Consider the following 17,271-nt stretch of genomic DNA (forward strand, 5'->3'; position numbering starts at 1 on the left):
TTAATAAAATGTATGACGGTAAGGCTAACGAAGAAACTGACAAGGTTAAGAACCTTCTTTTTGAGTTATTTGCGGAGTATGTCATAGAAAACATTGATAGAGGAGTCATTTATTCTCAAGCTTTATCTTCTACATCTACATCAAGTGCTGCACATGAACATGATGATACAATGAGGGACTATGATTTGTTTGTTAGTAATGTGACTAATAACATAGGCCAAAGGGGTAAGGATATTATATCGGAGTTTGAACTTTATACTAGTGAGAAAGTGGCACCTAGAACTGAACAATTTGATGTTTTGGATTGGTGGAAGCATATTGGTAGTAAGTATCCTACCTTGCAACGCATTGCAAGGGATATTTTGGCTATTCCTATGACAACAATTACCTCAGAGTCAGCTTTTAGCACTAACAGGAGATTGTTGAGTCCACACCATAGCTGTCTTCATCATGATACCTTAAATGCATTGATGTGTGGGCAAAATTGGTTATGGAGCAAACTTAAAGGTGTACCAAAATTGTTGCAATATATAAATCATTGCAATATATGGAATTTGTTGCAACAAAAATCTAGTGTTGCATAAACCTATTACCTCTGAGTTTATTACAACGGTTTGCATCAACATTTTTTTCGTTGCAATAACACCTTTTACAACAACATTAGTTATTATTGCAACGACTTTTTTCATTGTATTAAGTCTTTTTTCTTGTAGTGGTCTCCTTTACAACCTTACATGGGATGTGCTTATGTTAAGCATAAATAACATGTATTGCCATGACTTTCTAACCCAACACATGTCTAATCTATTATGAGATTCGTTCCCCTACCTATAAATTGAAAATTTATTATCTCATTTGATAAGGTGGACTAAATTAGAAAAAGATATCGCAAAGTAGGATCAAGACTCACTCACCTTTCTAATATGTCACTTGAGACATGGGCTTCAAATATCTTGGATTTACTTCTCTTGGATTTATTTAATGATATATAAGCTTTAAAAGTATGAATCGAACTAGCTAGCTAAGCCATCTTGGCTTATATCGTGTATCAATCAAATTTTAAGCACTAACATCATTGTTAATGTTGTTTTTTTTAATTAATTTGCAGAACTATGTTGTCATTTTTTCTACTCAAATTAATATACCCAAAAAAATATGAAAATTTTCAGTATGTGACTTCACATGAAAAAAAGAAGTCATTGGAACATTTGTAATAAGGAAAAGCCATATAAGAAAATATATGCCACAAAATGAAGTTTTCTACATAATATTTATGCCATCATTTCATCCAGCAAAAGTAAGGTCCCAATACTAACAATTGTGATAAATCCTTCGGGTAAACTTTCAAACCTAGCCCACCTTGCACTCTCTGTTTCTAAGTCATACCATAGTAGTTTTGTTTTCAAACCAATGCCCTTTTCTAATAAGAGTTGCCTGCCATCTTCAGAAACCAATAGGGGTCTATATATTGCCAATGGCTGTGGATTAATCTTGGCAAAATTCAATCCATAAATTTTATGCCAAGAGTTGCTTTTCCCATACTCCATCAAACCCATATATCAACACTATACCCGAAATTCAAACTGAAGCACAACTTCCCATTCAAGACTTGCAAATAAGTCCTCCTCCTTTGTTCTTTGCTTGGCTGAACTGGGATATCAAATAGCATCAACTTTTCACTAAAAAGATTAAAAATTAGAATCGAAACCTTGTTCGGCAATCAAGTCAACCAATGAAATGCCCCATTCGTATTGATTGCCACCGAATCATAACTAAAACTAATCAATGCTATTTCTTCCATTGGAAAATCAATTTCCTTCCAAGAATCAGATTTTAGGCTATACCTCATGACTTCCAATCGAGAATTCATTTTCAAAACTACATATTCATCTTCAAGAGGATAATACCAGAATGCTAACCTAGTTGCCATGGAATATGGTGCCTGTTTCGATAAATTGTTTTATATTTTTTGATGTAAGGATTCAATATCACAACCTTATTCGGACTATCATCAAAGTGCACAATAATGCACAATAATCCATGGCAACAACCTCTAATATGCGGCAAGTAGCCCAAAAAGTTCAGTACGTGGTCTTTAGAGGAAAATGGGAGAGCAATCTGCTTTGATAAGTACATGTATTGAGTCACAGAGAATCCAACTGAATAAACTTTGCCATCAAGGTCTTTCATGAACAGCTTAATATCCGCATTACTCTTGATGGCCAACTTCAGTTGTTGTTTGATAAAACGAGTGCTGCTTATCATCTTATATCAATCTTTTGAAAATATTCGAAAGCGAATGAGGGAGGTCACAGGTAGTCGCAAGAAAATTTGCATCAATATATCTTCTGGAATATTCATCCAAAATGCGGAGCTAGAGAGCTTGACCAGAATTTGGTACATCCTTGAAAGATCAATGGGTTTCCTAGGATTTAGGCACTGAATAACCTCATAAGGAATGAGATCTAGTATAGATTTCCAGAAATCTTTGTCTGCACCTCTATTAGCTTGCTCTTGATTAGCTAAGAATAACTACACCAGAACCAACAAGCAACAATTAAGAGTGGATCCTAAATTTCTCATAAAAACCAATAAAAGAAGAAAGCATTGATATATACATTTATACACTTACACATAAATTAAGAGTGGATAGTATCAAGTATCAACTCACATAGACATGACATAGGATCAATCACCATCAGAAGTCGATGCACTTATTAACTATAAAGCACGGGTGCAGATTTGGGTTTGGGTGCGGGTGTGGATGCAGGTGCGGGACTCGGCAATTTTTGAAAAAGTAGGGTGCAGGTGCGGCAAGATACGTTTACTAATAAATTATTAAATATATTTTTATTTACAAATTATTAAATATATTTTCATATAATGGTAAATATATACCAATTTAAGAGCAATAATAACTACAAATAATTCAATAATTTCAATTTAAGTTGTTTAATGTACAAATAATTAGACAAATATATAATAAGTTAATAACTAAATAAGAAATCCACTCAAGTTTTTATTTTTTTTTATTTTTTTAACATGTATTTTGACCGTAATCAGCGCAACTCACCCTAAATCGGCGCCGAACTGGCACGACTTGGCCTGAATTAGTGCAAATCGAGAAACAAAAAAAAAAAAAAAAAAAAAAAAAAAAAAAAAAAAGAACGCGAATCAATGTGTCGAGTGCATATTTTAAAATCAATTAAAAAATATATAGAATATTGTGAAAATAATATATTATGAAGTCAGCCAAAAATCAAATTATTTCAATTATATATATATAAAAGATGAATGTTTGAAACTTTGAATTGTTTTTTTCTTAATGATTAATGACACATCAATTTGTAAGATTTACATAGTAAAATTTGTAATATCCTTAGTTTCACTCTATTGATAATATATCAAATTTTTAACTTTCGTGGTTCACAATATTTCTTTTCTAGAATGGTTGTACTTTTAATTATTCTTTTAGTCTCTCTTGCAATTATGAAGTAGACATTTCAGTCATAAATATTGTCAAAACTAGATTTTGTAATAAAATAAACGATAACTTCCTAGTAGATTCTTTTATAAATGCATAATGTGGTGCCAGAGAATTTGTGATCTCGACCCACTTTACACTAGGGCCCAAGGCCCGCCCCGAGAAGAGACGTTGTCAAGGACGTGCAACGAAAGTCCAAATGGCCTAGAGATGTAGCCGAGAACGATCCTGTCCTCAGCATCCCAAAATCTAGAAGGAAAGAACAGCACGCCATTAAAGGCAGCCCCCAGAGTGCTCCCAGAAAAAAGGGCGAGTACGGTAGGACGCGCACGGGGGTACAGTGTAGGAGCGGTTCAAGGAAAAGCTGTCACCTCTGCATTAAATGCGCCAACAAACGTCCTGGCCGTATTAATGAGGAAATGACCCCTGAACAGTGTGGTTTCGGTTGCTGCAACTAATAAAAGGTGGGGGAAGGCAGCTGATGAGACAAACACTCAAGTAGTTACCTGCCTGATCAACAGATGGAATGTCAAGATTAACTGAGAAGGGCTATATAATGTAAGAATTCCTCCATGAAAGGGAAAGGGAGAAAAAGAGAGAGAGGTGAGTAGCATTATGTATCGTCTCTAGGACCATTGTAACCTAGCGTAAAAGAAATAATAAGAACATTAAGCTCCTCGGACGAGAGGCCCGAGGACAAAGTTTCCTGTTTTAGCCTGCGTATCTGTTATTCAACCCATTCATGACCATGTCCAATCGTTGCAATCCTCGCTAAAACCTAGCTCTCGAATCTACTCTCTAGAAATTTATTGTATTGGGCTAATTGGGCTTGAATCCACTTCTACCACGAAAGAAGTGCGCGAACCCAGTCCCTACACATAAAATCTTAAGTAGGAGGACAACAACATCGGCAATATAATGAAAGTTGGTATGCCTTTGTTGGTCAAATCTGGTTATTTGCATGTTCAACACATAAACCCATTAAGCACCTCATTAGATCGGATCAAATCGATTAGATTCATAGGTTCGTCTGTTGTTAAAATTAGATTTCATAACAAATAGAAGATGATTTTTTAAACAAAATTTTTTATTTAAAATTAATGGGCAAGTTTCTTTTCTTTTCTTTTCTTTTTTCTTTCTGTAAACACAATTAAACATCACATGACTAGCTGGAATAAAAGAAATTTAAATGAAACTTACCCAAAATTCTAAGATTTAAATAAAATCATCTTAAACTATAAAATGAAACGTTTATTTTATTTTATTTTTAAAAACTTTGAGGTTTAAGTAAATCATTTTTAACAAATTAAGCTTTAAAAGAAATATACAGAACTCTCTAAAGTTTTGAAATATATATATATATTTAAAAAATTTGAACGAATGAGAAATTTTACTAGTGGAGTATCTACATACATGGCCCTAGTCCTACTTTCTTTTTTCCTTTTTTATTATTTATTTTTTGAACGAATTAGGAGACCCTCCATTTTCTCTCTGTCTGGGCTAATGTTGGGCCAATATGGTGTTGGTTGATGTCAAACCCTCAGGACTCAAAGAAGAAGCTAAAATCCAATGGACCGCAGCCCAATTAATTGGGTGCTTATTGGTTTGTTTTTTCAACGTGCTCAGCCCGCAAGTACTCTTTTTGGAATTGAGACAACGAGACTTGTTCAAGAAGTTGTTTCTCAAAAAAAGAAAAAAAAAAAGACTTGTTCAAGAAGTTCGGAAGTGCAAGAAAATTTCCAACAGCAACAGTAAAAGTAAAAGGGGGAAATTTTAACCAGTAAAAGTAAAAGGGGGAAATTTTAACCAAATATTGCTTTGTATTTTTATCTTTAATTTTGGGGTAGGTAGGAATTGTGTTTTTTTTTTTTTTTTTAAGAAAGGGGGTAGGTAGGAATTTGATTGACTAGAATTTTTGAAATTTTAGAAGACCTTCTGTATCGCTCAGGTTTTTTATTGCTTATCTTATCTAGTACAATTAATTTCAATTGAAAATGTATTATGGTCACACAGAGACAGAGGCATGCTTGTTTCAAAGACAACAAATACCTATATCTTTTTAAAATGTGGCAAGCAGAATCACATTTCTCTTACAAAAGTTGTTTGCCATTTAAGTTATAATGTGACTATTATGCAACTTTGATACAGTGGTCACTCCATAAGTATAAGTGCTTATGAAGTGTGGGGGATAAGGGCTGGAAATCAAATCTCTAAAAAAGAGTTTCACACACATATACATTTAAATTAGACTAGAGTAAAATTTTTATCTTGTATAAAAAACAAAAGTTATAATGTGGCAAGTAGATTCACATTTCTCCTTTAAAAGTTGTTTGCTATTTAAGTGATAAAGTTGTAAGATATCTAATTTATATTCAATGCACCACACGTGCTCATTAAAGTTGTCTTGCAATGATCCAAGATCCATGATAGGAAAAGTGTGTCAAGAGAGAGGCTAGAGAAAAATGACTAAAGAAATTAGTTTCTCTGTCACTAGTGAAAGTTCCTCTCAAAGCTTCTCCTAGGCTGTAGAATTCTCTGTCCTTACTTGTAGGTGCTTAAGTCCCTTAGGATAACAAGTTTATCCTTAAGGTTTGTGGTTATTTTATTTTGGGTGGGGAAACACAATAGTCATGGATGAACTAGCAAACCATTGCAAAGGTTTATCACTTTCGGACCGAGAAGGGCCTACCTTCGATCTAGAGGAAGAGATGGCCACGCTAGAATTTATCATTGCAGCAAAATTCTTCACAAGAAGAGCGCTGAATATGGAAGCTATAGCCTCAACTTTTCAGCCTTTGTGGAGATCAAAAACTGGTTTCAAAGTCAAGAATATGGGGAATCACATAGTCCTTTTTATTTTTGACAACAAGCATGAAGTTGAAACTATTCTTGAGAACGAGCCTTGGAGCTTTGATAAACACCTCATGGTGTTGCAACGCTATGATAAGGATACGCCAGTTGAAGAGTTAAAGTTCAATTACACTTCCTTTTGGGTACAAGTACACGACATTCCAGTTAGATTTATGAATCAAAAGGTGGCCGCGGGGATTTGTAGCCAAGTTGATACGGTCATCAAGAAGCCTGAAGCTGAAGGGGAGGGTGGAAGTTTTATGAGGGTTCGGGTTAGAGTGGATATTACTATTCCTTTGAGCCAAGGAAGAAGGGTGTCAGGGCAAGGCAAGGAAATTTGTGTATCTTTCAAGTATGAGCGCCTACCAAATATCTGTTATTGGTACGGATGTCTCAACCATGACGATAGAGATTGTGAGACCTAGTTGGAAAGTGAAGGGTCACTTAAAGCTGAAAACCAGCAGTTCGGCTCTTGGTTACGAGCTTCACCTACAAGCTGGACTAGGAAAAACCTGGTTACTGTTCCAGGTTTGTTCAAGAAACCAAATGGAGTTTCCTCCACTCCTCAGAATTCGACCAATCCAAGGAAACGTCATGCTCAGTCCACGGTGGTTCAGCCACCACAGGAAAGTTTGGCTGATGTGGAATTTACTCAGACCAAGAATTCAATGTCTCCTTTAAGGGGAACGGTTACAAAGGGACACATTTATTCCCCACCCGTTGCTGAACAGCTACAGGTTCAAGTATAGCCGTTGGGTAATGAGGAGTTTAAATTGAAGAATAACTCTCCAATAAACGAGGCAAGGAATGAATTTTCCTCCTTTTACAGTCCGAATTCGGTGCATAATAATGAGCCGAGTAATTCTCCACCTGTTTCAGTGCAACATGATCCTTTCCTATCCACACTTGCCGAGATTGATGAGGATTTTTCCAAATTAAATGTCCGGTCAGCTCCTAATAATGAGGATACAAGGATACGGAATTTAAGCCATGCAATTAATGAGGAATTAGAGGCGGCTAGGGTTTCTAACAAGGAAGTAGAGGCGGCTAGGGTTTTCCATGCACAGGGGTTCGAAATTCAGGCTACAGCCCAATCACACGTAACTAGGAAACAAGAAAAAAAACCCACATAGCAACAAAGGACCTGTAAACGTGTACCTAATCAGGCTGTACTGAAAAACAAAAACAGTATTAACGACAAGGAAGTTTCAGTTTTACAAACAAAAAGATCTCATGAGCAACTATCCAATCTCAATGGTTTACCAAGTAAAAAACACATGGTTTCCTTTGAGATTAACTCTTCTACAAAGGCGGAGGCTGATGATCAACCCCGCCAATCACAATGAGTCTCTTAGTGTGGAACTGTCGTAGGCTTGGGAACCCACGTACAGTGAGAGAGCTTGGGGATTACATCCAAGCAAAAGATCTTACTGTCATGTTTTTAGCCGAGACATGGGCAGATGATGCAAGGCTAGATCAAGTGTTACGTAATTTTGATTTCAGAAATAAGTGGTCAGTTGAGAGTGGAAATAGAGGTGGTGGTTTGGTTCTTTTATGGAAGGAAGAGATCATAATCACAGTGGAGGATTCATCGAAATATTGTATTGATGTACTTGTCGAGAAAAATACATCACAAGGATGGCAATTCACAGGCTTCTATGGGGAACCAGTGACAGTAAGACGACATGAAGCATGGTCAAAACTTCGAACCCTCAATGATAAACCACACATCCCTTGGCTATGTGCGGGGGATTTCAATGAAATCACCAGACAGGAGGAAAAGGTGGGTGGAGCTATTCGTGCCCATGGTCAGTCGCAAGCATTTAGGGATGTTATTGACAAATGTGGTTTTATGGATTTGGGGTACATTGGACTGAATTTCACATGGAGTAAACATTATATAGATAGACATTCAATATGGGAGAGACTTGATCGTGGACTAGCTACCAACCAATGGTTCATGAAGTTTCCTGGCACTCGGGTATTCCATCTACCTTGCCTTTCCTCAGATCATTGCCCTTTGTTCATCAATCCTACAGGTATTGAAATTCCATCATATAAGAAGCCATTTAGGTTTGAGGAAATGTGGCTTTCAGATAGTAGGTGTGGTGAGGTTGTTAAAGTTGCTTGGAGGTCGTGTATAGCAAGGGATTCAGATAGTGAAATCATTGGAAAAATTGACAAGTGTGGTAAAGACCTATCTTGGTGGAATTATAATGTGTTTGGCAATGTCCGGAGGGAATTAAAGAAGAAGCGAGAATTGCTTATTGAAGAAGAAGCCGTGGCTGTAAGAACAAGTAGCAATTTGCGGATTAAAGCTTTGAAAGAGGAGATTAATGTATTGATGGACCGAGAAGTTAGGATGTGGAATCAACGCTCTCGTATTCTTTGGCAGAAAAATGGAGATGGTAATACAAAATTTTTCCATACCCGGGCCTCTCATCGGTTTAGGAAAAATTTTATCTTGGGAATTAATGATTCACATGGGAGTTGGAAGGTAGAGCCGAATGAGATAGGAGGGGTCCTCATCAACTTCTATCAGGAACTTTTCACAACCTCTAATCCGTCACTACACCAGGAGGTCCTGGATCAAATTCCACAACTTGTCTCGGATGATATGAATCAAGAATTCATATGCAAGTTTGAGGAATGGGAAGTAGTACAAGCTTTGAAACAGATGGCTCTGATAAAGGCTCCTGGTCCAGATGGAATGCCCCCTTTATTCTTCCAACATTTCTAGCCTTTGATTGAAGAGGATGTGACTCATTCGGTGTTATCATGGCTACACTCAGGTACTCTCCCACACCCAGTAAATCATACATTTATCACTCTTATCTCAAAAAAGAAAAATCCTAGTTGTGTGTCAAATTACCACCCCATAAGTCTATGCAATGTTCTTTATAAAATCTTTTCTAAAGTCGTTGCTAATTGGCTTAAAAAAATTCCTCAATAATATCATTACTGAACACCAATCAGCTTTTGCTAAAGGATGCCTCATTTCCGATAATATTCTCATTGCCTTTGAAACTTTGCATACCATGAAACATTATAATTCTGGTTCAAATGGGTTTATAGCTTTGAACCTTGATATGAGTAAAGCATATGATAGGGTTGAATGGGTGTTTTTGGAAAAGGTGATGAGAAAAATGAGGTTTTGTGAACAATGGATAGGTCTTATCATGGTGTGTGTCAAAACTGTAACCTATTCCATACTTGTGAATGGCGAACAGAAAAGGTTGATTCATCCCTCAAGGGGTCTTAGACAAGACGACCCCCTTTCCCCATTCCTGTTCCTCTTGTGTACTGAGGGCCTACATGGCTTCATAAAAAAGGCAGCCAACAATGGAGATATCATTGGATTTAGGTTGTGCAAACAAGGGCCTAAACTAACCCATTGTTTTTTGCAGATGATAGCCTTCTGTTTTGTAGGGCCAATTCCACAAAATGTAGTAAAGTGATGGACCTGCTATCAGTATATGAAGATGTCTCAGGCCAGAAAATTAACAGAGACAAAACAACCTTATTCTTTAGCAAGTTAGTTACTGAAGCCAACAGACAAATCATTAAAGGGATTCTTGGAGTTCGTGAATTTCGACACTATGAAAAATACTGGGGCTACCTTCCTTGACCGGGAAAGGAAAAAAAGTGAGTTTCAACTATATCAAAGAGAGAGTATGGAGAAAATTGCAAGGATGGGAAGGAAAACTCCTTTCCTAAGTCGGAAGAGAGGTTCTCATTAAAGCAGTCATCCAAGTCATCCCAACCTATGCAATGGATTGCTTCAAATTACCAATGGGTTTGTGCAATGAAATTGAGGTGATGATAAGAAAATTTTGGTGGGGACAAAGGGGAGAAAAAAGAAAAATTCATTGGTTAAAATGGAGTGAAATCACGAAGTCCAAAAATAAGGGTGGTAAGGGTTTCCGTGACCTAGCTTTACACAATGACTCTCTCTTGGCTAAGCAAGCATGGCGCTTATTGCAAGATCAAGGCTCTCTATTCTACAAGATCTTCAAACCCCGGTTCTTTCCAAATTGCACAATAATGGAAGTAGTGGAGTCTAGTCATTGTTCATATGCTTGGAAAAGCATTTTACATGGTAGTGATGTGATCAAACGTGGGACTTGTTGGAGAATTGGTAACGGGAAGGATGTCCAGATTTGGCAACACACATGGCTACCACGCAAACATCCTACCCGTGTCCAATCTCCAATGCTAGAGGGCTGGGAGGAGACCACAGTGAATGTGTTGATAAATGAGGATAGCCAAACATGGAATGAGCAATTGATAGATGGGCTTTTTGTTCCAGAGGAAGCTAAACTTGTGAAGAGAATCCCTTTGTTGAGACACCCAGTGAATGACAAGCTGTTCTGCCCGTGGACACAGAGCAGAACTTATTCATGTAAATCGGGCTACCGGTTTCTGAAGATGGAAGAAGAAGAGGAAGGGATGGAGGCAGTACAGAATGGAGAGAAGGAGTTTTGGCAAAGTATTTGGGGCTTGCGAGTTCCTAACAAAGTGAAAAACTTCTTGTGGCGTGCTTGTGGAGAGGCCATTCCCACTAAAGCCAACCTAAAGTGGAGACATATTACAGAAAATGATCGGTGTGAACGGTGCAGAAATGCAGAGGAAACAACACTTCATGCGTTGTGGACTTGCAACGAGCTCGACTTAGTATGGACAAATACTGAGTGGAATTCTCAAGAAACTTCAGGTGTGGCAAGTTTCAAGGAGTTGGTCATGGGTGCTTATGAACCATGGAAACAGGGAGCTCTTTGTGATGATCAGAAGGGGAATTTGGCACCAGCGAAACCAAGTTCAAAACAAGAAAGCTTGCTGCACTTCGGATTAGCTTACATTGCAGGCAAAAGAGAAACTAACTGAATATTTAGCAGTGCTCCCACTGATTCCTTCAGCTCCGTTGAAACCAAAAGAAAAATGGAAGCCACCTAACGCAAACTTAGTAAAGATTAACTATGATGGCACCATTTTCAGGAATGAGAACAGAAGCGGTATTGGCGTGGTGGTTCGTACTCACACAAGTGCAATTCTTGCGTCCTTAGCTCAGAGTATTTCCCAAGCACTTCAACCAGCAGAGATTGAGGCGATTGCAGCAGCACGGACTCTGGAATTTGGGCATGAATTAGGCCTTACTGAAGCAATTCTTGAAGGAGACTCAAAACTGATTGTAAACTCTTTAAAGACAGGCAGAGCAACCATGGCCTCAGTGGAGCCCCTCATACTGGATGCTACTCATTTTTCAGGTTTATACACAAAATTGCTATACTCTTATTGTAGAAGAGACGGCAATAAACTAGCACATAGTCTAGCTAGATTTTTGATTCATGTTACTAATTATTCAACATGGATGGAGGAAGTTCCTCACAATTTACTTTCTGTAGCAAAACAAGATGTAGCCAATTTGGCATTTCAAGTTTAATAATATGCATTAAGTTTCCTTCTCAAAAAAAAAGTTGTCTTGCACGATTTTTTCATTCCCTTCCAATTATTTTCACTAAATAATTGGGTAGATTTGATGTTTCAATCACTGTTGGAACAGCGTAAAACACAAGTTGTTAAGATCTACATCCTTGTGAGATGGAGGGAGTATACTCTAGGAGTATATAATAATTTTTTCTCAAAACACATGCACACACCAAGAGCCAAATGTTGATGAAAACAGCGTAATTAAGAAAAAAATAATAATAATATTTATGTGCATCAAGATATTTTTTTTTATCTTGATTCTCTTCTTAATACTGTAATGGATACATATTTTGAGATAGGCAATCGGATAATGTTTTACCTTGGAGCCCATACTTGCCTTAATTTAAAAATTAAAACTGATAAATATCTTACCTTTTGATCAAGATTCAAGACAGGAAAAATTCAAAAGAGGTTATCTATCTTTAGAGGCAACTCGATATATTTTGAGGTTTAAAGCAATAATTTTGTAATAATTTTTTATTAATTAAATATCTCATAAAAAAATATATGAATTAAATATTATTTATTTAATTTTATATATTTTTTCTGGGTTTAAAAAACCGTCATTCTTGATTTTTGAGATGCAAAATTGCTAGTTAAGCTTTTGTATTTAGGTTTATTAACATCTCTTTTCCAAGTTGTTGGGAAAAAAATTGAATGTCATTGCATTCATAACAATTATTTTTTTATAATTAAAAAAAAAAAAAAAAAAACAATTTAGGGTTTCAATTAGTTTAGATTTCTATTTGCTCAATATTTTGGGGGTTGGTTTTCTGGAAGGTGAGGAAAAAAAAAAAGCAAAACCCACCCATATATTCTTCTTTAAAAAAAAAAAAAAAATCAATTATCATTCTACAATTCAACAAAATAGTTTGTTTGAGTATACTCACATGTTAGAAAATAAAAAGCTGAGAAATTAATATAACAACGTTAAACCAAACCTTTAAACTTATAAAAATAAAAATAAATCAATATATATCATTTTACAATTCAACCAAATAGTTTGTTTGAGTGCACCCACATGTAAGAAAATAAAAATCTGAGAAATTAATATAACATCGTTAAACCAAATCTTTAAACTTAGGCTTTAGGGTTAAGTTGCATTCTCAACCCAAAAAAAATTACATTAAAGCCTCATTATTTGGATTCTCTCCAAAGTCCAAACTATAATCTTTCATCAAAATATGTAATGGGATATTATGGTACGTCATTCCTACTCTTGAATGAGACACTTGTGTTGGATTAAAGCAAGTGACAAGATATCAGTATCTCATATTTAGAGAGTTAGAGGGATTGAGGCAATTGGTGAGATATTAGTGTTTCACATTTATCTCTGTGACACAAGTTGTTTTGTTTGGCTGATCGATCTTAGATAATGATTAGGTGAACAATTGGGTTAGACCAAGGTGATTGGTGAGATGTTAACACTTAGCAACTCACATTTAGATTGTTGCTTAGAGGGAATCATGCAATTAGCAAGATGTCAGCACCTCACATTTATCTCTGTAACATGAGTTATTGTGTTAGGCTGATCTAAGGCAAGGATCAATGTGTCTAAAGGCTCATTTTTACAATTGGGAATGTTATTAGGCATTGGTTACATTGTGAAAGTGACTATCAACCTCATATGTGTACATGTTTAAGTAAAAGCTACCATGTGATCTTTGGATTTTGTGACATATTTCGCAAGAATTAACTATCAAATAACTCACATACTTTCAATTTTGCCTTTAAATAAGGTATTTATTCCAAGGAGGTCAATTCTGTACCGTACCGACCGATACTGTCGGAATATACCATACCGGCCAGTAAACCAGTATAGATACCTCCTTTGTTTCGTACCGGAAAAAATATCGACCGTACCGGCCACGTACCGGTCATATCGGTGAAATCCAGCTGTTTTGGCCGGTAAATGGATACCAGGCCGAAAGTTCTGGCAAAGCCTACTGCTACAAAAACCAATAGATCTGTGACACTGAGACAATGATGAAGTTCCGGCAGAGACTACCGTTGCATCATGGCCTCATTCTGTTAATTTGCATCTCTCCTTCTTACTTTTTTTTCTATCTTCTCCTCTTCTTCTTCGCTTAACACCAGCCTTCTCGTCCCCAAAGCATTTCGCTTCTCAATGCATCTGGCTTCTCAATGCATTTTCAAAACATGTGGCTGTGTTTATTCTTTTTGAAAATAACGTGTGGCTGTGGTTAAAGTTAAACTAAGGTTGTAACCTATAAGGCATTAAATTCTATCAGAATTCACGTGAATTTGGTCGGGTCTTTGTTGGTTTGAACCTTTTACAATTGTTCCATGTTTTGTTTTTTTTTTTTTTTAATGATTAAATAATTTAGATTTATATGTGACGGATTGGACCATTGTAGAAGGATAAAGATAATAATGAATTGGGCCTAAATATACTTAAAGACATAGGATTTAAATTCAGCGGAATATATATATATATATATATATACGATTTTATATGTATAGTGGTAAACCCAAAACGGTACACCGGTATTAACCGGTTCTCAAAATATATCTTATTGATGGTCAAACTGGTACAGCCTCCGGTACGATATTAATAATAACATTTAAAAATTATCAACAATGTAATAGAAATTATATGTATATCAAATGATTTAATCTACCGGTATTTATTTTTCAATTATGTGAGTGTTACGTGATTCAGCTTGATGGCCTAAGTACAAGAAGGAATCCTTTAAGGGCTGTATTTTTATAATAAGAGTGAAGTAAAATTCTTGTTACAACGAATCCAACATGAATATATTATAGGCTAAACCCAAAATTAACCATAGACTAATCATGGTTGAGAAACTTGTAGAACAAGGTTGCATTTGGGAATTGGGACAGCTTATATTGGGCAGCTTCTTTTACTATAAAGCTTATTTTTCTTACTATTTATGAGTTTCATTATACTTTTTGATACTATTCATGAATCTCACTATACTATTTCCGCTAATTTTTAGCTTTATTTACAGCATTTTTAATAAAAAATTTTCAGTTTCAGTTAAATAAATTGTTTCTAAACGGATCTCAAGTATAAGACTTAATTTGCATACAAAGTAGAATTAATTAGGCTTAAACTTATACTACATTGATTATATAGTTGTTCTCTACTCACAATTGCATTATTGTGAGGGGTTGCCACAAGAAATTAAAGTTGGTACCAAGATAGATGAATGTAGCTCCCCGTTATGGCCTTTGCTAATCCTTGAGTGACTATGCTCACCATTACATTTTACGCTTTAGGAGATGGCTCAGAGGACTGAATTGATCTTTTTACCATTTTTTTTGTTTGTTTGTTTGTTTATTTTTTATTTATTTTTTTAATAATATCTTTTTTACCTTTTTCATGTACAATGTTAGCAACATCATCAACCGACTTTTTAGGGACAATAATCACATGCATGATTGACCGACTTATAAAAAAGAATAGACTCCTTGACCGAAGTCTGTCCTTTAATATTCCTTAGTTACTTAGTAATTAGTATAGCTTTTGCTGTGGATCTTCAAACGAGTTCTTCTTTTAATACAACAGGTGGTACAACAAAATTTCTCTGCTGGAGCAAACAAGTTCTTCATTTTAAAAGTGAAAATTTTTGTTTTAGACCCTCCAAACAATTTATACTGTGAAATTAATAAGCTTATTGCATGAGTTTATTATAAATTCCCCACAAATGTTAGTAAAATAGTAAACATGCAACATAAAATTTTTGAGTGCATAAACTTGTGTAAAGAAAGAAAAAACAATATATATATATGAACAATCCACCCTTGGACAATCTCGAGGAAGAATTTATACTTAACTTGTGTATCATTTCATCATATTAAAAGTCATCACTTCATTAATTTCATGCTTGGATCCTACTTAGCATTATAGTTGACTTAGGAAGCCTATTCTCTTACAAATTATTTGTATTTGGCCAGAAGTACTGAGTACCATTATTCTAAATGAGTTTGGACCAATTTTTTGAGCTCTTACAAATATCTATATATTATATCACACAAATGGAATTTTTTTTTTTAATAAATAAATTTAAAAAAAAAAAAAAGGCTTCTGAGCAGATCAACTCCTTACTCTTATCAATTTTATCTCAAAGGGTTAATTCTTCATTTTATACCAATACACTATTAGAACTCTCTTAAAGAGTCTATAAAATAAAACAAAGAGAAAAAGATTAAAAATATGAAATGCACCATTCTCTTTATCACCAAAAAAAAAAGGGTAATCACCGTTGTTCAAACGTCCAGAAAAAAAAGGTAATCACCGTTGTTCAAACGTCTAGAAGAAAGGTAATCACCGTTATTCAAACGTCCAATTTCACAAAGGATTCTTGAATATATTTTTAAGTCTAAAATAAACTCTAGATTTAAGTTTCAAGAATTTAGAAATAGCGTGTTCTAGAGTTTTTTTTTTTTGGTTAGTGTCATAATTTTTCATTCATTTTAATTTGAGATTAATTTGCATGTTTGTCCAATAATATTATGCATTTGCGAACTACTGATACAGCTAGGAGTGTCATGAGGCTAACTTCAATAAATGAACACAAAAATTTTGGAGTTGGGGTTAGTGTCATAATTTTTTATTCATTTCAATTTGCAATTAATTTACAGGTTTGTCTAATAAAATTATGCATTTACAAACTATTGATACAACTAGGGGTGTCATGAGGCTAACTTCAATAAATGAACATGGAAATAACATTGAAATCATATGTTCATGTGCAGATGTGTTCATTTTTTGAAGCTAGCCTCATAACATTCCTAGATATATCAATAGTTTGTAAATGCATAATATTTTTGGACAAACATGTGAACCTCAAATTGTGATGATGGAAAAATTATGATATCAAACCAAAATAAAAAAATAAAAGCCTTAGAGCATGCATGTAGCACATGCAATAAGGCTAGTATATCTTTAAATTCTAGAAACTTAAATCTAAAATTTATTTCAAACTTAAAAATATATGTAAGAATCCTTTATGAAGGTTAAATATTCTTTCACTTTTTTTTTACATCCATTAGGACATGTTTAGTAGATTAAATAATCATTATAATATAATAGTTATTCCTATAATTTAGTTATTCTATAGTTTGATTATGTTTTTTTTTTTTTTTTTGATAAATAGCAAAAAACACTCATAAAATTTGAGGTGTTTGAATTTTACACCCTATAGTTTAAGAATTTGGATTTTATCACCTGAATTTTAGATTATTGGATTTTATACCCTAAAGTTTGGAGGTGTTTGGATTTTACACCCTAAAATTTTATAATTTGAAGGTGTAAAATCCAAACATTCCCAAACTTTAAAGTTAAAATTCAAATTATGAAATGTCATGGTGTAAAATTCAAATACCCTAAAATTTAAGAGGTAAAATTTAAATTCTAATACTGTAAAATTTAATATCTAAATATTCTAAATTTTAAAGGTGTA

At 34.9% G+C, this 17,271-nt stretch overlaps 1 protein-coding gene across 1 annotated transcript; it reads left to right on the forward strand.

Moving 5' to 3' along the window:
- The first annotated feature begins 6,114 nt into the window (after positions 1–6,114).
- LOC115990508 lies at positions 6,115–7,680 on the forward strand. The gene is made up of 4 exons (XM_031114336.1): positions 6,115–6,748; positions 6,863–7,071; positions 7,114–7,403; positions 7,524–7,680. The coding sequence occupies exons 1-4, from the start codon at positions 6,115–6,117 to the stop codon at positions 7,678–7,680; spliced, it is 1,290 nt and encodes a 429-aa protein (XP_030970196.1).
- The last annotated feature ends 9,591 nt before the right edge of the window (positions 7,681–17,271 follow it).

The sequence above is a fragment of the Quercus lobata genome, chromosome 5 (genome assembly GCF_001633185.2).
Source record: "Quercus lobata isolate SW786 chromosome 5, ValleyOak3.0 Primary Assembly, whole genome shotgun sequence".
In the NCBI taxonomy this organism is placed as follows: domain Eukaryota; kingdom Viridiplantae; phylum Streptophyta; class Magnoliopsida; order Fagales; family Fagaceae; genus Quercus; species Quercus lobata.

Coding starts and splice junctions, on each gene's coding strand:
- LOC115990508 (XM_031114336.1), top strand. CDS start 6,115: ATGGATGAACTAGCAAACCATTGCAAAGGTTTATCACTTTCGGACCGA. Junction 7,072..7,113: donor CCGTTGCTGAACAGCTACAG/GTTCAAGTATAG, acceptor TTTAAATTGAAG/AATAACTCTCCAATAAACGA. Junction 7,404..7,523: donor AGGGTTTTCCATGCACAGGG/GTTCGAAATTCA, acceptor AAACAAAAACAG/TATTAACGACAAGGAAGTTT.